At 46.2% G+C, this 24272-nt stretch overlaps 1 protein-coding gene across 1 annotated transcript in view; it reads left to right on the top strand.

The window, feature by feature from the left end:
• The first annotated feature begins 1325 nt into the window (after positions 1–1325).
• Positions 1326–24272, top strand: part of LOC148501785 (uncharacterized) — a 199811-nt gene continuing 176864 nt past the window's right edge. The window contains exons 1-3 of the mRNA XM_088449944.1: positions 1326–1510; positions 5660–5766; positions 8108–8147. Of these exons, the coding sequence (XP_088306070.1) occupies positions 1326–1510; positions 5660–5766; positions 8108–8147 (332 nt within the window). The remainder of the gene's footprint in view (positions 1511–5659; positions 5767–8107; positions 8148–24272) is intronic.

The following is a 24272-nucleotide window of genomic DNA, read 5'->3' as shown; positions in this document are numbered from 1 at the left end:
GACAGCACGACCCCTTTGGTGCGAGACCCATAACGACGGCTACCCCGTCGTTATTCGGGTCTCGCGCATGCGCATGACGGAGGCGCCTCCGTCGTGCGCATTTGGGAAACATCGACCCGCTTGCGAGCGCTCAGCCCAGCGACGCCAACACGCATGAGAGAAGGCGCGCTGGGCTGAGGGGAGGAGCCGCTAAACCAGGGAAGGCTGCCTCCCCTGTCTAGCAATTAACCCCAGGGACGCTGGTTCCCTTCCAGCAATTATTCCCTGGTGGTCCAGCGGTCATGCGAGGTATGCTTTGAAGGGGGAGCCCGCCGCCGCTACTAGAGCCGCCGGTCTGTCCCCAGAGACCGGCGGCTGAAGATTGCATTTGTTTCCCCGCGCACAGCGCTGCACGCGGCTTACCTGGCCCCGTGCGTCCGGCAGCAGTCAGTGGGAGGTCCCAGAGCCACACTAGTACTGACTCCGGGGTTCCGCTGCGATCCCCAGATCAGTACTGGCGTCGCAGCACCAGCGGGGCTGTTGGAGCGGCAGCGTAGACGTCCAGATGGACAGTCTGATGCTGTCTCTCTGAAGATACTAAAAATAAATAAAATCATCTTTAAAAATAATAAAAAATAAAGCTTAGGGTGACCCGACTCCGGCCGGGCACCAACTAAAACTAAGGTGCTGTGGCTCGGGGGCAGGGTATAGAGGAGGACGGACCCAAGTGCACCCTGGGAGCAGCAAAGCTTTAACTGCGTGGTGCCCGTGGATCCAGATCCAGCTATACCCCAAGGTCAACCCTGTGGACCCCCTATGGACCCTGAAGTAGAAAAGGATTGATAAATAAATAATGCATAGTTGCTTCCAAAGTACAGAATTATCGTGACTGTACTGTGCAGACGGCCGTTAATGAAAAATAGGGACATTGGCAAGAACAAAATTAAGGACAAAGGTTCAAGGACAAATTTAAATCCTGGAAGTCATTACTAAACTGACAAGCTTTAGGATTACAGGCGTCCCTGCATAGTACATTGAATAGTCAGTAATTAGAGTGGCTATAGACTGTTATAGCATCCTTAGTTTGTGAAGTCCCTCCCCCCCAAGCAGGCCCTGGAGACTCCTGGCTTCACTAAGCTGCCAAGGGACTAGTCAGCTGTCTGGGCTCTGCTTGTTGTAGATACTGTCACCAAGAGCTATTCATTATGGGCTGACAGAGAGGGACTTTCAAACAAGCAACACATCAAAGCCTTTGTTAGGCAGAGAACCTAAACACAAACACACATTCCGCTGTGTGCCATGTTACACTGAAGAGTAATAATACTGATTTATGAAGTGTTAGAACTATGTCTTACGCTATAGGAGATAGGAACCTGCAGGAAATGGATATTTTACAGGACATCAGCAACAGGGCTGAGCCTGGGAGTCCTGACAGCAGTTTGGACGAGGTCCTGACCTTCTCCCCTGACCTGGGATTGTCACCTGTCACGGGTCTGTCTGGGGACATAGGACATCTAAACTGCACGGACAGGTAAGGCGCTCTTGTATACCCAATGTATCTGCTGTCTGCTTGAATATTATTATTATCATTTACTATCATTTCTGCAAACCGATTTTCATTATTATGCACCATACTGACAGGCCATGCACACTGTACATAGTTTTCACTACGAATATTACCACTTTGCTTTTATTATTATTAGTTAGAATAATCCCTTATGAACTATACATATTATAGCCATCTTATGCTGGGTATACATTGTACGATATATCGTTCGTACAGCCAACAAACGATATGTTGTTCAGTGCATCTGCAAATGTGTACACACAATATTTCTGGGACGACGTTGTTCACAGATATATGGCGTCGGCCGTGCAGCAGCAAAGTGATATATCATTCAGATATATCGTGCGTATCCGCCTGTGTGTGTGTACGGTCTACCGACTGACCCACCCGTATGCTGGCCGCAGGAAGCGCTGACAATGACGTCAATACTGTTTGCTCTGGCCAGACATGTCGGTCCCCGATTTGTGCTTACCAAATTGGCCGGTCGGCCGATCGATGGGTCGGCCAAGTGTGTACCCCACATTAGAGGAGCACAATTCTTATGGTGGGAATGCTCTAACAGAAGACAAAAACATTGGGCCTGATTCAGACCCACTGGCGAGCGCATAGCGCTCGCAAGCGGGTCGATGGTCGGCCAGTGCGCACGCGCGGGTGAGTGAGCCCCGGAGCGAGTGAGAACTTCACTCGTTCCCGGGCTCACTACAAAACGGGGCGGCAGTCGATGTTGATCGACAGCTCGCTCCTTTTTGTAGGCGGGGAGGGGGGGTGGCTGGAGAAACGGAGGCGTTCCCGAAGGAACGCCTGGCGTTTGTGGGAAGTCCTAATGACATCATTCGTGATGTCAGTAGTGAACTTCCTGCTCTATTAGAGCAGGAAGTTCACTTGGGCTTGCGGGAGCCGAGACCCTACTACAAGGGTCTCGTCGCAAGCCCGATGCTCACGATAATCGCGACCATCGCCAGGCCACTCGCAAATGCTGTGGGTTGTCACCCACAGCTATGCGAGCGGCCTGGAGGCGGATTTTTTTTAAAGCGAGCACCTCTGAATCAGGCCCATTGTTCACTATCTGGGGATGTAGTCAGGAAGCAGACGGTCGAAATGCTGACCGCCGGCTTCCCGACTGTCAAATCCCGGCAGGGGTCTAATGATAGGCGTCGAAATCCCGACGCCTATCATTATCCCTGTGCCGGGAGCCCGACGCCCGGCATACCGAACGAAGGTAAGCCGGGCGCGGACAGCTGCAGGGGGGAGGGTTAGGTTAGGGGCTCCCGGGGGGGGGTTAGGCACCCTCCTCCCTATCCCCCCCTGGGGGCAGGTTAGGGTTAGACACCCTCCTCCCTAACCCCCCCCGGGGGGGTTAGGCTTAGGCACTTAGGGGGGGTTAGGCACTAGGAGGGGAGGGTTAGGGGTGTCAGTAGGGTTACTTTTACTTACCTTAATCCCGTCGGGATCTTCACTCCTGCCGGTCATCCGCCGTCGGGAGTCATTCATACAGATTCCGCTATCTGGGTAGATTCAGAGGTACGCACAAGTTAATTTTGCAGACGGATTAGGCTATTTTTTCATACTGTGTATAAGCCGTACATATACATATACAATTTCAACCAGCTACATGTGAGTCTTACGTATTTCAGGCGCTGGTGCTCCATTGCGGCTGAGTGGGCGATATCGTCAGGTTGCACAGCAGGTTTGGGCGATGAGCGACATATCCACTGCACAATACAGCAGACGATTGAACGACAACGATGCCGTTATCGTTCAAAATATCGTGTAGTGGATACGCGGCTTAACTGCACGCTGGTTGTGATGACGGCTACTTTCATAGGCGGTTGGTTGGATAGGGGCGATGTGGCCATACAGATGCGGGCCACTCGGACTACAGGCGATGAGCTGCAGTTATCTCCAATCACGGCCAGTGTGTGGCTCTGAATCAGGCTCCCGGTGCATCTATTCCATATATAATGGGATATCTCTTTGTAGAATTTAATTAATAGAGCATCAGCGAGTCTGAGGACCTCATTCAGAGTCGGTCATTGCGGCCGCACGGTCGTACGCCACCGATGTTCGCTAAACTGCGCATGCGTAAAATTCGCAATGCGCGTGCGCAAACTAGCTATTACGATCAGAAATTGCTCTCTCCTTCAACTTGGCCAGGTCGTTAGTTTGAGTGACAGGATGAGGCGTTTGTGAGTGGTAACAGGGGAAGGTGCTTGTGAACGGGGGAGTGGAGATCCGAACGCAGGCGTGCCTGACTATGCAAACAGCGTTTTATGGGAGTGCATAATTAACTAAGTAGTGTCATGGCACATGTGACATGGGAGGTTTTTACACTGACTTGATCGTAGTGCTTAAGAGATCGTATGGTCAGCCATAAGCTCTACAACCAGCTCCGATGGTTCCCGATGGTTTCGATTAATCCTTATATGCCCAGAGATGACGTGTAATGCGAACGAGAAGGGGGCGTATTTTTATTCTTACGGCCGCATCCTCCCCTCACTCGTTCAGCTAACGATCACATCTTAACGACGCAACTTGCGAGCGCTTCATTTGCATATCCGGCCCCTTTTACCTTACGACCGTGCGGCCGCAACGACCGACTCTGAATGAGGTCCTGTGTCTTTCTGGCATAATTACTGTGGGGCCTTCTCAGGGCTGAAATTGTGAAAAATTGTTCCCTCCAACTCTAGTAAAATACTAATTGTAATGATAAGAAGTGAAATTAAAAAAAGAAGTGGCTTATAAAATTATTATAGCCGGCATATGTCACAGTTACTGTTGCTCTTGATAACAAGGCTTAGCTAATGGCGCATACACACGGTCAGATTTGTTGTCAGATATGAACGATAACGATTTTAAAAATCATTCAATTGTTCATACCTGAAAATCTGACATGTGAGCCTACAACGATGATCGATGCGCGTTCCCACATGTCAGATAACGATATCTGACATCTGATGTGCTTGCAGTCAGATTTTGACGATTTCATTCATTTTAATACTGTCTGAAATCGTTCAAATCATTGGTAAAATCGCTCATCTGACAGATCTGACCGTGTGTATGCACCATTAGACAAACAGTTATACACAGCTCAGCAGGAAGCGGATTTTCAGGGTAGTCCAAGGACAGTGTTTCACAAACTCGACCCTCATGGCCCATTCACAGACCAGGTACTAAGGGTATCCATACATGAGCACAGGTGGCTTAGTAATTGCCAGTGCCGGAGAAGGGCCATTTTGCACCCCTTGCTGGCACTAGGAAATACAACACTGCTCCTTAGGAAGCTTCAGGCAGCTGTACAGGCTGCAGGGTGTTTATCTGGAGCGTTTATAGGGCTCTCTGGGCAGCACTCTACAAGCCAAATGCAATTGCCATGGGCAGTTATGTTGGCACCCCCATGGGCCTGTGCATCAGATGATGGCACCGCTCACACACTCGGCCTTGAGTATGACCTTAGTCAGTCTCATTTACCCACCTATGATGAAGCAGGGATATCCCTAATCTCTGGACTGTGAATGGGCCATGAGACCATGTGTAGGAAAAACACTGTCCCGGTGGTGAATGCGGGGAGAGGGGGGGGGGGGGTTCTGAGTATCCAGAAACCCCCCCATCTCTTCTTATTCTCCACAACCTATGATGTGATATGTATGGTAGAGGAGTACCTAAATTGCAAAGGGGTGTATTACAATCAGGTTCTGCAAACATGACATGATGGGAATTGTAGTTCTCTAAGTCCAACGATATAATATCACGTGTCACATCAGAAGCTCCATGTCCCTGGTGATCAATATTAAAACAGTGGGAGCCAGGAGCTGTGTAAGCAATGTGTACACTCTATAGGAAAGCTGATCAGCTTAGGAAAATGAACAATGGGGCATTTACCTGAGACATTGGCATCAAATCACTAGTTTGGCCATAAACGAATGTGAGAACACGGTGTATTTGGTTCAGTGTGACAAGTGATCCTTCCTTCCCTCTCCAGGTTAAGCAAACACTAAATTGGGATGCATCATGTGGATTCACAACTGGATTAACTGCCAATTGAATGGTTGCCACCGCTTTGCGTTTGTAAACCCACAACAATCCTCAATTAAGTCCTTTGTTATCTTTCTACAGTATGACTCTAAGGAGAAGGCTGAAACTGTCCCCAGACTCCCAGAGTCCCAGCCCGACTGAGGCACCAAGCACTGTGCAGACTGCCATGGGAACCACTGAACGCTCAGGTCAGAGACTGTAGATAGCAGGGTCATTATCTCCCTGTGTCCTATTACCACACTGTCACCAGACACTGCAGGGGCTGTGTAACAGTCTTTAACACATCCAGCATAAGCCAGCAGCTTGGGACAGTCTGCAATCTCTATAGGGGGTACCTAAGTGTCATGTTTGTCACATATAATTGTATTTTTCACCAAGATCCTGGTGGAATCAAATTTAAATTGTTATGAAAGAATCAGCCTCTTCTTTAGTTCATGTCTTGTTTTCTGGTTTCAGGAGCTGTCTAAATAGTACATAAAATGTCTCAGAGTAACATGATTTATACACCTTATATAGATCATGGATGGTAAGGACTGATAGAATGGTTTCTTCTGTCTTGTCATGCTCCGATTCTGCTTTTGCGCTGTTTTTAAGTTCCTTACAGCGCGGAGCGTGACTTTACATGGCGTCATTTTAGAAGGCCAATTGTTTTCTCTGGATGGGGACAAATGACAGTTCTGAGCGTTCCATAGGTATAACAACCTAGTAAATTGTGCGCTGGTAAATAGGGAATAGGCCTAAATCGCAGTTGGATGAAATGTCGCTACCGTACTGCAAACACACAAAGAAAATGTATATTTACCTGTATGCAAATTTGTATGCACCTTTCGGACCACCCTCCCCCTGTGTGTCATACTTGCCTACCCTCCCGATTTGGTAGGGAACCTCCTGAAAATCGGGTGCCGCTTCCGACCTCCCGGGAAGGAAGGCAAGCCTCCCGGCTGCCGGCGACCCCTTTTATCCCCCCCGCAATTACATGTAAAGCCCCCGCAGCAGGGGACGGCGGTGACGCGATTCACATGGAATCGCGTCATTTTGGCCCCGCCCCCTGCTTCACACTGCCTGTAATATCGGCAGTGTGTAGCCCGCAAACACTCATCGTCTGGGCGGCCCCGCCCCCGTTTGCTGGCCACGCCCCCCCAGTCATGCCTAACCGGCTGCTCCCTCCCGGAAGGGGAAGCCAGATAGTCGGCAAGTATGCTATGGGTACGCTTGGAGTGTTACTAATCATCATCATCATAATTGTGCACTTGCACTTACCCTGTGCTAGGTGCAAAAGATACTCCTTCAAAATGGGGTGAGGCTCGTGAGTATAGCTCTTCCCATGAGATCACGCCTCCCTTAATTTGGCGCTGAAATATATATTTGCATACCCAAAAAATTGGGCTTGTGCCAGTCCTGCAGTTACACCTTTTCAGTCGTGATGTAGTTGTGTTTAAAATGCATCTGCCACTGCTATGCATTTTTATCACAACTACATAGGTGTGTGTGTGTGTGTGTGTGTGTGTGTGTGTGTGTGTGTGTGTGTGTGTGTGTGTGTAAAAGGGGGTAACTGTCCCCCCTGGATCTGCCTGGATGATGCAGAGGACTCTGCAGGAACGCTGCTCATCACACATCTGAGCCAAAACTGATCTCATGACCGCCGGGACCCGGAAGATGTCGCTAGTGACACCGCTGCCACTGGGATCAGGTAAGTGGGCGCTGGGCTACTAGGGACATTGTATCATGTCCAGGGGCGTTTAATGAGAGGAGGGGGCCCGTGTGCAGTCTCCGTCACGTGTCCCCTCCTCTCAGCCCGGAGGCCAACAGCGCACTGAGCGTTGCGTCGCACTTATAGGCTCTGGCCCTGATTCAGAGGCAGGCCAGTTTTTTTTTTCCCCCGGCCTCCAGGCCGCTTGGTAAGCTGTGGGTGACCACCCACAGCTTTAGCGGGCGGCGTGGTGATGGTTGCGATTATCGCGACCATCGGGCTTGCAACGAGACCCTTGTGATAGGGTCTTGTCCACTGCAAGCCCCAGTGAACTTCCTGCTCTAAGAGAGCAGGAAGTTCACTACTGACATCACTGGTGATGAATTAGGCCCTCTGGGCACTAGTGTGTGCCTAGAGCCTATAGCGCATGCTCAGGTCACCGGGAAAATGGCAGCCACAGCTATTTTCTCTGTACTGCGCATGTTCAAAACGATGGGAAAATGGGCGCCGCAGCCATTTTCCAGGCGTTTTTACAGCACTGACACCGGCGCTGACGTGGGACTCCAGAGAGGTAAGTATAATATGGGTGCGCCCAGGGGCCCGTGTGCACCGCACACCCTGCACCCATTATAAATACACCCCTGATCATGTCATCCATGTAGACATGATTTATGTCGACACGGTCACTGTAAGCACGCCAAGCTGTGCAAATAAAGTCATGTATTTAGAAAAATGAAATAGTATTAAATAGTTTCATTACTGTGGAGGATGTTGTGTGTTGATTATCCATTTACTAATGCACATGTACTGATCTATTTGTTTTTATTTTATTATATTAGTTTTCCCGAGCGAGTTGACCCCACAGAGACTCAATTTGAGGTAAGAGCGCCATCTGCTGGTTGTTTTATGACTTTATTTTTGGTGTTACACAAACTTCGGTTGAGTCATATGCACCTGCAGCCACTTTTCCGCCTGACCGCGGATGTCTGTTTACTACATTATGCATAGACAATTTCTGTGCGTCTGCATGTGAAAGCCCTTCCTCTCCGCTGTTCTTACGTATCTTACTCATCATTAATGTCGGCACTTAAACCAGCCACATGCTGGGTGCTAAAGTTCCCTCTGTAACAGGCGTCCATTTGCGTCCGCACACTGCGGATGAGCATGGAAGTCAGCTGACACGCCCATGAGACAGGAGAGTTCTGTGTGATCACATGGTCGTTGCCAAGTTACCGCCCCCAGAACCCATCTTGTAAGACTCTCTACCAGACCTCAGGGCTTTGAATTTTATCAAAGCCTACTTACTCCCTCTGCCCCCCCTCATTATCTCTTCCCAGTTCACCTCCCAGCTTACCCACACTCTCTAGACTGTAAGCTCTCAAGGACAGGGCCTTCCTGTTCTCACCCTGCACTAGTCAATCAGCGCCTCCAATCAGCAGCTTTCATCCTGTTTGTGCCGCCATATAAATGAACAAAAGTAATAATAATAGTAATAATAATGAATGCCAAAATGAAAATGATGACACTGAATTTACCACTGACCAACAAATGTAGGCAATCATTGCGCAGGTAAACTGACCTATAAAGAGAGAGAGCAGACAATTAAAGGTTAGATAGGTAACTTCATAGATATCGGTGACAAAGAAAGCTTATAAGGGAAAGTACTGTAATAGAGGGGATATTTGAACACACAGGGCCTGATTCAGCACAGGACGGAATTGTAAAGCCGCACACAAGCTTTTCATACCTCCTGCATGCATTAATGATCTAATCTGCGTCCATGGACCCAGCATAGGATCATCGACGTGATCCTCAGCCAGCTGAGAGACCGCAGGGTCACACAGGCCAGCCATCGTAGTTCAGGAAAAGAGGCCAAAAAAGATCCATCAGCCGGAGATCCTGGCCTCTTCCCTCCCCCAACAGCGGCGTTTCACCTTAGTTTTGAGAAATGGAGGCCATCGCCGCCCTCTCCCCGCTCAGAAACGGCAGCAGACTGTCAATCACGCAGACGTGTACTGCACATGTGCAGTACTGGTCCGGCGCATGCACAGATTCACGACCATTAGGAATCTGCGATCAGCCCTACAGATGCTATATATTTTGCATTCTGGTGCATAGCTACGTACGTCCCATATTCAGCAAGAATCGTACCCAATGTGACCCAGATACTCCTACCAGTAGCCTAAAATGTTCCTCTCTGCAGCCAACACCATCTGAGTCTACAAATTGCTGCACTTTCTAAGAAAAAAAAAAGTCATGTTAAATTGCACTAATGTACATGCAAATGGATGATGTATTATGAGAAACATATATACCAGAAGTGGCTGAAGACAGAGGGCTACATGTACCCGACCCATAGAAGGCGTACAATGTTAGTCATAAGTACTAATTAGATACACTCTAGTAGAAAGTGTATCTAACCAATAGTTAAAAATAGGAAAGGGTTATCGCTGCAAAATAGACAATTTCAGACTCAATTGCATATTTAGCCCCTAAAAGACATCTAAAAAGTGAAATTATATCAGTCAGCGAAAAATTAATTTGTGCATAATGTTATCCTCTGAACCAGGAGCGTCTCTATAATGGGAGCAGGGTGTGCGGTGCACAGGGGCCCACGCTGCTCTTCTTGCACCCATTCACTATAGTTACCTAGCAGCCACCAGCGCCATTTCCTTGTGCAGTAAAGAAATCAGCAGTAAAATGGCACTCCCGCCATTTTTCTGGAGATTTGTGCATGTGCAGTAGACTGCACTCGAGCCCCCGCCTCTGAGGAAGCGACTATCCTCTGAACTAAAGCTGGGTACACACCTAACAGATATATCTGCAGATGATGGTTGTTCATAAACACTGAACAACCATCACACTTTCCGCCCGTACACACAACACGATGTGCAGATATATCTGCCATCGGCTGTGCAGCACAGCCAACGCGATACAGTATGTCTGTGAACGACGTTGTTCACAGACCAAGATTTCACTGGTATACACTGGCCAACGCACACAAGATATATTGCCAATATATCTGCCAGTGTGTACCCAGCATAAGTCTTGAAACAGTGATGTGTAAGTAATACACAAAGGGAGGTATAAACAACATGACAGTACACAGAGGGAGGTGTAAATAACATGACAGTAAACAGGGGGAGGTGTAAGTAACATGACAGTACACAGAGGGAGGTGTAAGTAACATGACAGTACACAGAGGGAGGTGTAAATAACATGACAGTACACAGAGGGAGGTGTAAGTAACATGACAGTACACAGAGGGAGGTGTAAGTAAAATGACAGTACACAGAGGGAGGTGTAAGTAACATGACAGTACACAGGGGGAGGTGTAAGTAACATGACAGTACACAGGGGGAGGTGTAAGTAACATGACAGTACACAGAGGGAGGTGTAAGTAACATGACAGTACACAGAGGTGTAAATAACATGACAGTACACAGAGGGAGGTGTAAATAACATGACTGTACACAGAGGGAGGTGTAAATAACATGACAGTACACAGAGGGAGGTGTAAATAACATGACAGTACACAGAGGGAGGTGTAAATAACATGACAGTACACAGAGGGAGGTGTAAATAACATGACAGTACACAGAGGGAGGTGTAAGTAACATGACAGTACACAGAGTGAGGTGTAAGTAACATGACAGTACACAGAGGGAGGTGTAAGTAACATGACAGTACACAGAGCGAGGTGTAAGTAACATGACAGTACACAGGGGGAGGTGTAAATAACAGGACAGTACACAGAGGGAGGTGTAAATAACAGGACAGTACACAGAGGGAGGTGTAAGTAACATGACAGTACACAGAGCGAGGTGTAAGTAACATGACAGTACACAGGGGGAGGTGTAAATAACATGACAGTACACAGAGGGAGGTGTAAATAACATGACAGTACACAGAGGGAGGTGTAAGTAACATGACAGTACACAGGGGGAGGTGTAAGTAACATGACGGTACACAGAGGGAGGTGTAAATAACATGACAGTACACAGAGGGAGATGTAAATAACATGACGGTACACAGAGGGAGGTGTAAATAACATGACGGTACACAGAGGGAGGTGTAAACAACATGACGGTACACAGAGGGAGGTGTAAATAACATGACGGTACACAGAGGGAGGTGTAAATAACATGACAGTACACAGAGGGAGGAGTAAGTAACATGACAGTACACAGAGCGAGCTGTAAATAACATGACAGTACACAGAGGGAGGTGTAAGTAACATGACAGTACACAGAGCGAGGTGTAAGTAACATGACAGTACACAGGGGGAGGTGTAAATAACAGGACAGTACACAGAGGGAGGTGTAAATAACATGACAGTACACAGAGGGAGGTGTAAGTAACATAACAGTACACAGAGCGAGGTGTAAGTAACATGACAGTACACAGAGGGAGGTGTAAATAACATGACAGTACACAGAGGGAGGTATAAGTAACATGACAGTACACAGAGGGAGGTGTAAGTAAAATGACAGTACACAGAGGGAGGTGTAAGTAACATGACAGTACACAGGGGGAGGTGTAAGTAACATGACAGTACACAGAGGGAGGTGTAAGTAACATGACAGTACACAGAGGTGTAAATAACATGACAGTACACAGAGGGAGGTGTAAATAACATGACTGTACACAGAGGGAGGTGTAAATAACATGACAGTACACAGAGGGAGGTGTAAATAACATGACAGTACACAGAGGGAGGTGTAAATAACATGACAGTACACAGAGGGAGGTGTAAATAACATGAGAGTACACAGAGGGAGGTGTAAGTAACATGACAGTACACAGAGTGAGGTGTAAGTAACATGACAGTACACAGAGGGAGGTGTAAGTAACATGACAGTACACAGAGCGAGGTGTAAGTAACATGACAGTACACAGGGGGAGGTGTAAATAACAGGACAGTACACAGAGGGAGGTGTAAATAACAGGACAGTACACAGAGGGAGGTGTAAGTAACATGACAGTACACAGAGCGAGGTGTAAGTAACATGACAGTACACAGGGGGAGGTGTAAATAACAGGACAGTACACAGAGGGAGGTGTAAATAACAGGACAGTACACAGAGGGAGGTGTAAGTAACATGACAGTACACAGAGCGAGGTGTAAGTAACATGACAGTACACAGGGGGAGGTGTAAATAACATGACAGTACACAGAGGGAGGTGTAAATAACATGACAGTACACAGAGGGAGGTGTAAGTAACATGACAGTACACAGGGGGAGGTGTAAGTAACATGACGGTACACAGAGGGAGGTGTAAACAACATGACGGTACACAGAGGGAGATGTAAACAACATGACGGTACACAGAGGGAGGTGTAAACAACATGACGGTACACAGAGGGAGGTGTAAACAACATGACGGTACACAGAGGGAGGTGTAAACAACATGACGGTACACAGAGGGAGGTGTAAATAACATGACGGTACACAGAGGGAGGTGTAAATAACATGACGGTACACAGAGGGAGGAGTAAGTAACATGACGGTACACAGAGCGAGGTGTAAGTAACATGACGGTACACAGAGGGAGGTGTAAGTAACATGACAGTACACAGAGCGAGGTGTAAGTAACATGACAGTACACAGGGGGAGGTGTAAATAACAGGACAGTACACAGAGGGAGGTGTAAATAACATGACAGTACACAGAGGGAGGTGTAAATAACATGACAGTACACAGAGCGAGGTGTAAGTAACATGACAGTACACAGGGGGAGGTGTAAATAACAGGACAGTACACAGAGGGAGGTGTAAATAACAGGACAGTACACAGAGGGAGGTGTAAGTAACATAACAGTACACAGAGCGAGGTGTAAGTAACATGACAGTACACAGAGGGAGGTGTAAATAACATGACAGTACACAGAGGGAGGTGTAAGTAACATGACAGTACACAGAGGGAGGTGTAAGTAACATGACAGTACACAGAGGGAGGTGTAAGTAACATGACAGTATACAGTAAATAACATGACAGTACACAGAGGGAGGTGTAAGTAACATGACAGTACACAGAGGGAGGTGTAAGTAACATGACAGTACACAGAGGGAGGTGTAAGTAACATGACAGTACACAGGGGGAGGTGTAAATAACATGACAGTACACAGAGCGAGGTGTACACAACATGACAGTACACAGAGCGAGGTGTAAGTAACATGACAGTACACAGAGGGAGGTGTAAATAACATGACAGTACACAGAGGGAGGTGGAAACAACATGACAGTACACAGAGGGAGGTGGAAACAACATGACAGTACACAGAGCGAGGTGTAAGTAACATGATAGTACACAGAGGGAGGTGTGAACAACATGACAGTACACAGAGGGAGGTGTAAGTAACATGACAGTACACAGAGGGAGGTGTAAATAACATGACAGTACACAGAGGGAGGCGTAAGTAACATGACAGTACACAGAGCGAGGCGTAAGTAACATGACAGTACACAGAGGGAGGCGTAAATAACATGACAGTACACAGAGGGAGGCGTAAGTAGCATGACAGTACACAGAGGGAGGCGTAAGTAACATGACAGTACACAGAGGGAGGCGTAAGTAACATGACAGTACACAGGGGGAGGCGTAAGTAACATGACAGTACACAGAGCGAGGCGTAAGTAACATGAGAGTACACAGAGGGTGGTGTAAGTAACATGACAGTACACAGAGGGAGGTGTAAGTAACATGACAGTACATAGAGGGAGGTGTAAGTAACATGACAGTACACAGAGGGAGGTGTAAACAACATGACAGTACACAGATAGGTGTAAATAACATGACAGTACACAGAGGGAGGTGTAAATAACATGACAGTACACAGAGGGACAGAGCGAGGTGTAAGTAACATGAGAGTACACAGAGGGAGGTGTAAGTAACATGACAGTACACAGAGGGAGGTGTAAGTAACATGACAGTACACAGAGGGAGGTGTAAGTAACATGACAGTACACAGAGGGAGGTGTAAACAACATGACAGTACACAGATAGGTGTAAATAACATGACAGTACACAGAGGGAGGTGTAAATAACATGACAGTACACAGAGGGAGGTGTAAGTAACATGACAGTACACAGAGGGAGGTGTAAGTAACATGACAGTACACAGACGGAGGTGTAAGTAACATGACAGTACACAGAGGGAGGTGTAAGTAACATGACAGTACACAGGGGGAGGTGTAAGTAACATGACAGTACACAGGGGGAGGTGTAAGTAACATGACAGTACACAGAGCGAGGTGTACACAACATGACAGTACACAGAGCGAGGTGTAAGTAACATGACAGTACACAGAGGGAGGTGGAAACAACATGACAGTACACAGAGGGAGGTGTAAGTAACATGACAGTACACAGAGGGAGGTGTAAGTAACATGACACTACACAGAGCGAGGTGTAAGTAACATGACAGTACACAGAGGGAGGTGTAAGTAACATGACAGTACACAGAGGGAGGTGAAAGTAACATGACAGTACACAGAGGGAGGTGTAAGTAACATGACAGTACACAGGGGGAGGTGTAAGTAACATGACAGTACACAGGGGGAGGTGTAAGTAACATGACAGTACACAGAGCGAGGTGTACACAACATGACAGTACACAGAGCGAGGTGTAAGTAACATGACAGTACACAGAGGGAGGTGGAAACAACATGACAGTACACAGAGGGAGGTGTAAGTAACATGACAGTACACAGAGGGAGGTGTAAGTAACATGACACTACACAGAGCGAGGTGTAAGTAACATGACAGTACACAGAGGGAGGTGTAAGTAACATGACAGTACACAGAGGGAGGTGTAAGTAACATGACAGTACACAGAGGGAGGTGTAAGTAACATGACAGTACACAGTGGGAGGTGTAAGTAACATGACAGTACACAGAGGGAGGTGTAAGTAACATGACAGTACACAGAGCGAGGTGTAAGTAACATGACAGTACACAGAGTGAGGTGTAAGTAACATGAGAGTACACAGAGGGAGGTGTAAGTAACATGACAGTACACAGAGGGAGGTGTAAACAACATGACAGTACACAGATAGGTGTAAATAAGATGACAGTACACAGAGGGAGGTGTAAGTAACATGACAGTACACAGAGGGAGGTGTAAATAACATGACAGTACACAGAGGGAGGAGTAAGTAACATGACAGTACACAGAGGGAGGTGTAAACAACATGACAGTACACAGAGGGAGGTGTAAACAACATGACAGTACACAGATAGGTGTAAATAACAAGACAGTACACAGAGGGAGGTGTAAATAACATGACAGTACACAGAGGGAGGTGTAAGTAACATGACAGTACACAGAGGGAGGTGTAAGTAACATGACTGTACACAGAGAGAGGTGTAAGTAACATTACAATACACAGAGGGAGGTGTAAGTAACATGACAGTACACAGAGGGAGGTGTAAGTAACATGACAGTACACAGAGGGAGGTGTAAGTAACATGATGGTACACAGAGGGAGGTGTAAGTAACATGACAGTATACAGTAAATAACATGACAGTACACAGAGAGAGGTGTAAGTAACATGACAGTACACAGAGGGAGGTGTAAGTAACATGACAGTACACAGAGGAAGGTGTAAGTAACATGACAGTACACAGAGGGAGGTGTAAGTAACATGATGGTACACAGAGGGAGGTGTAAGTAACATGACAGTATACAGTAAATAACATGACAGTACACAGAGGGAGGTGTAAGTAATATGACAGTACACAGAGGGAGGTGTAAGTAACATGACAGTACACAGGGGGAGGTGTAAGTAACATGACAGTACACAGAGGGAGGTGTAAGTAACATGACAGTACACAGAGCGAGGTGTACACAACATGACAGTACACAGAGGGAGGTGTAAGTAACATGACAATACACAGGGGGCGGTGTAAATAACATGACAGTACACAGAGGGAGGTGTAAATAACATGACAGTACACAGAGGGAGGTGTAAATAACATGACAGTACACAGAGGGAGGTGTAAGTAACATGACAGTACACAGAGGGAGGTGTAAGTAACATGACAGTACACAGAGGGAGGTGTAAGTAACATGACAGTACACAGAGGGAGGTGTAAGTAACATGACTGTACACAGAGAGAGGTGTAAGTAACATCACAGTACACAGAGGGAGGTGTAAGTAACATCACAGTACACAGAGGGAGGTGTAAGTAACATGACAGTACACAGAGGGAGGTGTAAGTAACATGATGGTACACAGACGGAGGTGTAAGTAACATGACAGTATACAGTAAATAACATGACAGTACACAGAGGGAGGTGTAAGTAATATGACAGTACACAGAGGGAGGTGTAAGTAACATGACAGTACACAGGGGGAGGTGTAAGTAACATGACAGTACACAGAGCGATGTGTACACAACATGACAGTACACAGAGGGAGGTGTAAGTAACATGACAATACACAGGGGGCGGTGTAAATAACATGACAGTACACAGAGGGAGGTGTAAATAACATGACAGTACACAGAGGGAGGTGTAAGTAACATGATGGTACACAGAGGGAGGTGTAAGTAACATGACAGTATACAGTAAATAACATGACAGTACACAGAGGGAGGTGTAATTAACATGACAGTACACAGAGGGAGGTGTAAGTAACATGACAGTACACAGGGGGAGGTGTAAGTAACATGACAGTACACAGAGGGAGGTGTAAATAACATGACAGTACACAGAGGGAGGTGTACACAACATGAAAGTACACATAGCGAGGTGTAAGTAACATGACAGTACACAGAGGGAGGTGTAAATAACATGACAGTACACAGAGGGAGGTGTAAACAACATGACAGTACACAGAGGGAGGTGTAAACAACATGACAGTACACAGAGCGAGGTGTAAGTAACATGACAGTACACAGAGGGAGGTGTGAACAACATGACAGTACACAGAGGGAGGTGTAGGTAACATGACAGTACACAGAGGGAGGAGTAAATAACATGACAGTACACAGAGGGAGGTGTAAGTAACATGACAGTACACAGAGGGAGGTGTAAGTAACATGACTGTACACAGAGAGAGGTGTAAGTAACATGACAGTACACAGAGGGAGGTGTAAGTAACATGACAGTACACAGAGGGAGGTGTAAGTAACATGACAGTACACAGAGGGAGGTGTAAGTAACATGATGGTTCACAGAGGGAGGTGTAAGTAACATGACAGTATACAGTAAATAACATGACAGTACACAGAGGGAGGTGTAAGTAATATGACAGTACACAGAGGGAGGTGTAAGTAACATGACAGTACACAGGGGGAGGTGTAAGTAACATGACAGTACACAGGGGGAGGTGTACACAACATGACAGTACACAGAGGGAGGTGTAAGTAACATGACAATACACAGGGGGCGGTGTAAATAACATGACAGTACACAGAGGGAGGTGTAAATAACATGACAGTACACAGAGGGAGGTGTAAATAACATGACAGTACACAGAGGGAGGTGTAAGTAACATGATGGTACACAGAGGGAGGTGTAAGTAACATGACAGTATACAGTAAATAACATGACAGTACACAGAGGGAGGTGTAAGTAACATGACAGTACACAGGGGGAGGTGTAAGTAACATGACAGTACACAGAGGGAGGTGTAAATAACATGACAGTACACAGAGGGAGGTGTACACAACATGAAAGTACACATAGCGAGGTGTAAGTAACATGACAGTACACAGAGGGAGGTGTAAATAACATGACAGTACACAGAGGGAGGTGTAAACAACATGACAGTACACAGAGGGAGGTGTAAACAACATGACAGTACACAGAGGGAGGTGTAAGTAACATGACAGTACACAGAGGGAGGTGTGAACAACATGACAGTACACAGAGGGAGGTGTAGGTAACATGACAGTACACAGAGGGAGGTGTAAATAACATGACAGTACACAGAGGGAGGCGTAAGTAACATGACAGTACACAGAGCGAGGCGTAAGTAATATGACAGTACACAGAGGGAGGCGTAAATAACATGACAGTACACAGAGGGAGGCGTAAGTAACATGACAGTACACAGGGGGAGGCGTAAGTAACATGAGAGTACACAGAGCGAGACGTAAGTAACATGAGAGTACACAGAGGGAGGTGTAAGTAACATGACAGTACACAGAGGGAGGTGTAAGTAACATGACAGTACACAGAGGGAGGTGTAAGTAACATGACAGTACACAGAGGGAGGTGTAAACAACATGACAGTACACAGATAGGTGTAAATAACATGACAGTACACAGAGGGAGGTGTAAATAACATGACAGTACACAGAGGGACAGAGCGAGGTGTAAGTAACATGAGAGTACACAGAGGGAGGTGTAAGTAACATGACAGTACACAGAGGGAGGTGTAAGTAACATGACAGTACACAGAGGGAGGTGTAAGTAACATGACAGTACACAGAGGGAGGTGTAAACAACATGACAGTACACAGATAGGTGTAAATAACATGACAGTACACAGAGGGAGGTGTAAATAACATGACAGTACACAGAGGGACAGAGCGAGGTGTAAGTAACATGAGAGTACACAGAGGGAGGTGTAAGTAACATGACAGTACACAGAGGGAGGTGTAAGTAACATGACAGTACACAGAGGGAGGTGTAAGTAACATGACAGTACACAGAGGGAGGTGTAAACAACATGACAGTACACAGATAGGTGTAAATAACATGACAGTACACAGAGGGAGGTGTAAATAACATGACAGTACACAGAGGGAGGTGTAAGTAACATGACAGTACACAGAGGGAGGTGTAAGTAACATGACAGTACACAGAGGGAGGTGTAATTAACATGACAGTACACAGAGGGAGGTGTAAGTAACATGACAGTACACAGGGGGAGGTGTAAGTAACATGACAGTACACAGATAGGTGTAAATAAGATGACAGTACACAGAGGGAGATTTAAATAACATGACAGTACACAGAGGGAGGTGTAAGTAACATGACAGTACACAGAGGGAGGTGTAAGTAACATGACAGTACACAGAGGGAGGTGTAAGTAACATGACAGTACACAGAGGGAGGTGTAAGTAACATGACAGTACACAGAGCGAGGTGTAAGTAACATGACAGTACACAGAGTGAGGTGTAAGTAACATGAGAGTACACAGAGGGAGGTGTAAGTAACATGACAGTACACAGAGGGAGGTGTAAGTAACATGACAGTACACAGAGGGAGGTGTAAGTAACATGACAGTACACAGAGGGAGGTGTAAACAACATGACAGTACACAGATAGGTGTAAATAAGATGACAGTACACAGAGGGAGATTTAAATAACATGACAGTACACAGAGGGAGGTGTAAGTAACATGACAGTACACAGAGGGAGGTGTAAGTAACATGACAGTACACAGAGGGAGGTGTGAACAACATGACAGTACACAGAGGGAGGTGTAGGTAACATGACAGTACACAGAGGGAGGTGTAAATAACATGACAGTACACAGAGGGAGGTGTAAGTAACATGACAGTACACAGAGGGAGGTGCAAGTAACATGACTGTACACAGAGAGAGGTGTAAGTAACATGACAGTACACAGAGGGAGGTGTAAGTAACATGACACTACACAGAGGGAGGTGTAAGTAACATGACAGTACACAGAGGGAGGTGTAAGTAACATGATGGTACACAGAGGGAGGTGTAAGTAACATGACAGTATACAGTAAATAACATGACAGTACACAGAGGGAGGTGTAAGTAATATGACAGTACACAGAGGGAGGTGTAAGTAACATGACAGTACACAGGGGGAGGTGTAAGTAACATGACAGTACACAGAGCGAGGTGTACACAACATGACAGTACACAGAGGGAGGTGTAAGTAACATGACAATACACAGGGGGCGGTGTAAATAACATGACAGTACACAGAGGGAGGTGTAAATAACATGACAGTACACAGAGGGAGGTGTAAATAACATGACAGTACACAGAGGGAGGTGTAAGTAACATGATGGTTCACAGAGGGAGGTGTAAGTAACATGACAGTATACAGTAAATAACATGACAGTACACAGAGGGAGGTGTAATTAACATGACAGTACACAGAGGGAGGTGTAAGTAACATGACAGTACACAGGGGGAGGTGTAAGTAACATGACAGTACACAGAGGGAGGTGTACATAACATGACAGTACACAGAGGGAGGTGTACACAACATGAAAGTACACATAGCGAGGTGTAAGTAACATGACAGTACACAGAGGGAGGTGTAAATAACATGACAGTACACAGAGGGAGGTGTAAACAACATGACAGTACACAGAGGGAGGTGTAAACAACATGACAGTACACAGAGCGAGGTGTAAGTAACATGACAGTACACAGAGGCAGGTGTGAACAACATGACAGTACACAGAGGGAGGTGTAGGTAACATGACAGTACACAGAGGGAGGTGTAAATAACATGACAGTACACAGAGGGAGGTGTAAGTAACATGACAGTACACAGAGGGAGGTGTAAGTAACATGACTGTACACAGAGAGAGGTGTAAGTAACATGACAGTACACAGAGGGAGGTGTAAGTAACATGACAGTACACAGAGGGAGGTGTAAGTAACATGATGGTACACAGAGGGAGGTGTAAGTAACATGACAGTATACAGTAAATAACATGATAGTACCCAGAGGGAGGTGTAAGTAATATGACAGTACACAGAGGGAGGTGTAAGTAACATGACAGTACACAGGGGGAGGTGTAAGTAACATGACAGTACACAGAGCGAGGTGTACACTACATGACAGTACACAGAGGGAGGTGTAAGTAACATGACAATACACAGGGGGCGGTGTAAATAACATGACAGTACACAGAGGGAGGTGTAAATAACATGACAGTACACAGAGGGAGGTGTAAATAACATGACAGTACACAGAGGGAGGTGTAAGTAACATGATGGTACACAGAGGGAGGTGTAAGTAACATGACAGTATACAGTAAATAACATGACAGTACACAGAGGGAGGTGTAAGTAACATGACAGTACACAGGGGGAGGTGTAAGTAACATGACAGTACACAGAGGGAGGTGTAAATAACATGACAGTACACAGAGGGAGGTGTACACAACATGAAAGTACACATAGCGAGGTGTAAGTAACATGACAGTACACAGAGGGAGGTGTAAATAACATGACAGTACACAGAGGGAGGTGTAAACAACATGACAGTACACAGAGGGAGGTGTAAATAACATGACAGTACACAGAGGGAGGTGTAAACAACATGACAGTACACAGAGCGAGGTGTAAGTAACATGACAGTACACAGAGTGAGGTGTAAGTAACATGAGAGTACACAGAGGGAGGTGTAAGTAACATGACAGTACACAGAGGGAGGTGTAAGTAACATGACAGTACACAGAGGGAGGTGTAAGTAACATGACAGTACACAGAGGGAGGTGTAAACAACATGACAGTACACAGATAGGTGTAAATAAGATGACAGTACACAGAGGGAGATTTAAATAACATGACAGTACACAGAGGGAGGTGTAAGTAACATGACAGTACACAGAGGGAGGTGTAAGTAACATGACAGTACACAGAGGGAGGTGTGAACAACATGACAGTACACAGAGGGAGGTGTAGGTAACATGACAGTACACAGAGGGAGGTGTAAATAACATGACAGTACACAGAGGGAGGTGTAAGTAACATGACAGTACACAGAGGGAGGTGCAAGTAACATGACTGTACACAGAGAGAGGTGTAAGTAACATGACAGTACACAGAGGGAGGTGTAAGTAACATGACACTACACAGAGGGAGGTGTAAGTAACATGACAGTACACAGAGGGAGGTGTAAGTAACATGATGGTACACAGAGGGAGGTGTAAGTAACATGACAGTATACAGTAAATAACATGACAGTACACAGAGGGAGGTGTAAGTAATATGACAGTACACAGAGGGAGGTGTAAGTAACATGACAGTACACAGGGGGAGGTGTAAGTAACATGACAGTACACAGAGCGAGGTGTACACAACATGACAGTACACAGAGGGAGGTGTAAGTAACATGACAATACACAGGGGGCGGTGTAAATAACATGACAGTACACAGAGGGAGGTGTAAATAACATGACAGTACACAGAGGGAGGTGTAAATAACATGACAGTACACAGAGGGAGGTGTAAGTAACATGATGGTTCACAGAGGGAGGTGTAAGTAACATGACAGTATACAGTAAATAACATGACAGTACACAGAGGGAGGTGTAATTAACATGACAGTACACAGAGGGAGGTGTAAGTAACATGACAGTACACAGGGGGAGGTGTAAGTAACATGACAGTACACAGAGGGAGGTGTACATAACATGACAGTACACAGAGGGAGGTGTACACAACATGAAAGTACACATAGCGAGGTGTAAGTAACATGACAGTACACAGAGGGAGGTGTAAATAACATGACAGTACACAGAGGGAGGTGTAAACAACATGACAGTACACAGAGGGAGGTGTAAACAACATGACAGTACACAGAGCGAGGTGTAAGTAACATGACAGTACACAGAGGGAGGTGTGAACAACATGACAGTACACAGAGGGAGGTGTAGGTAACATGACAGTACACAGAGGGAGGTGTAAATAACATGACAGTACACAGAGGGAGGTGTAAGTAACATGACAGTACACAGAGGGAGGTGTAAGTAACATGACTGTACACAGAGAGAGGTGTAAGTAACATGACAGTACACAGAGGGAGGTGTAAGTAACATGACAGTACACAGAGGGAGGTGTAAGTAACATGATGGTACACAGAGGGAGGTGTAAGTAACATGACAGTATACAGTAAATAACATGATAGTACCCAGAGGGAGGTGTAAGTAATATGACAGTACACAGAGGGAGGTGTAAGTAACATGACAGTACACAGGGGGAGGTGTAAGTAACATGACAGTACACAGAGCGAGGTGTACACTACATGACAGTACACAGAGGGAGGTGTAAGTAACATGACAATACACAGGGGGCGGTGTAAATAACATGACAGTACACAGAGGGAGGTGTAAATAACATGACAGTACACAGAGGGAGGTGTAAATAACATGACAGTACACAGAGGGAGGTGTAAGTAACATGATGGTACACAGAGGGAGGTGTAAGTACCATGACAGTATACAGTAAATAACATGACAGTACACAGAGGGAGGTGTAAGTAACATGACAGTACACAGGGGGAGGTGTAAGTAACATGACAGTACACAGAGGGAGGTGTAAATAACATGACAGTACACAGAGGGAGGTGTACACAACATGAAAGTACACATAGCGAGGTGTAAGTAACATGACAGTACACAGAGGGAGGTGTAAATAACATGACAGTACACAGAGGGAGGTGTAAACAACATGACAGTACACAGAGGGAGGTGTAAACAACATGACAGTACACAGAGCGAGGTGTAAGTAACATGACAGTACACAGAGGGAGGTGTGAACAACATGACAGTACACAGAGGGAGGTGTAGGTAACATGACAGTACACAGAGGGAGGCGTAAATAACATGACAGTACACAGAGGGAGGCGTAAGTAACATGACAGTACACAGAGCGAGGCGTAAGTAATATGACAGTACACAGAGGGAGGCGTAAATAACATGACAGTACACAGAGGGAGGCGTAAGTAACATGACAGTACACAGGGGGAGGCGTAAGTAACATGAGAGTACACAGAGCGAGGCGTAAGTAACATGAGAGTACACAGAGGGAGGTGTAAGTAACATGACAGTACACAGAGGGAGGTGTAAGTAACATGACAGTACACAGAGGGAGGTGTAAGTAACATGACAGTACACAGAGGGAGGTGTAAACAACATGACAGTACACAGATAGGTGTAAATAACATGACAGTACACAGAGGGAGGTGTAAATAACATGACAGTACACAGAGGGACAGAGCGAGGTGTAAGTAACATGAGAGTACACAGAGGGAGGTGTAAGTAA

Source organism: Taudactylus pleione, unplaced genomic scaffold (genome assembly GCF_031769625.1).
Source record: "Taudactylus pleione unplaced genomic scaffold, aTauple2 ptg000502l, whole genome shotgun sequence".
Taxonomy (NCBI): domain Eukaryota; kingdom Metazoa; phylum Chordata; class Amphibia; order Anura; family Myobatrachidae; genus Taudactylus; species Taudactylus pleione.
The sequence above is the reverse complement of the archived record's forward strand: the minus strand, read 5'-3'. Positions and strand labels throughout refer to the sequence as shown.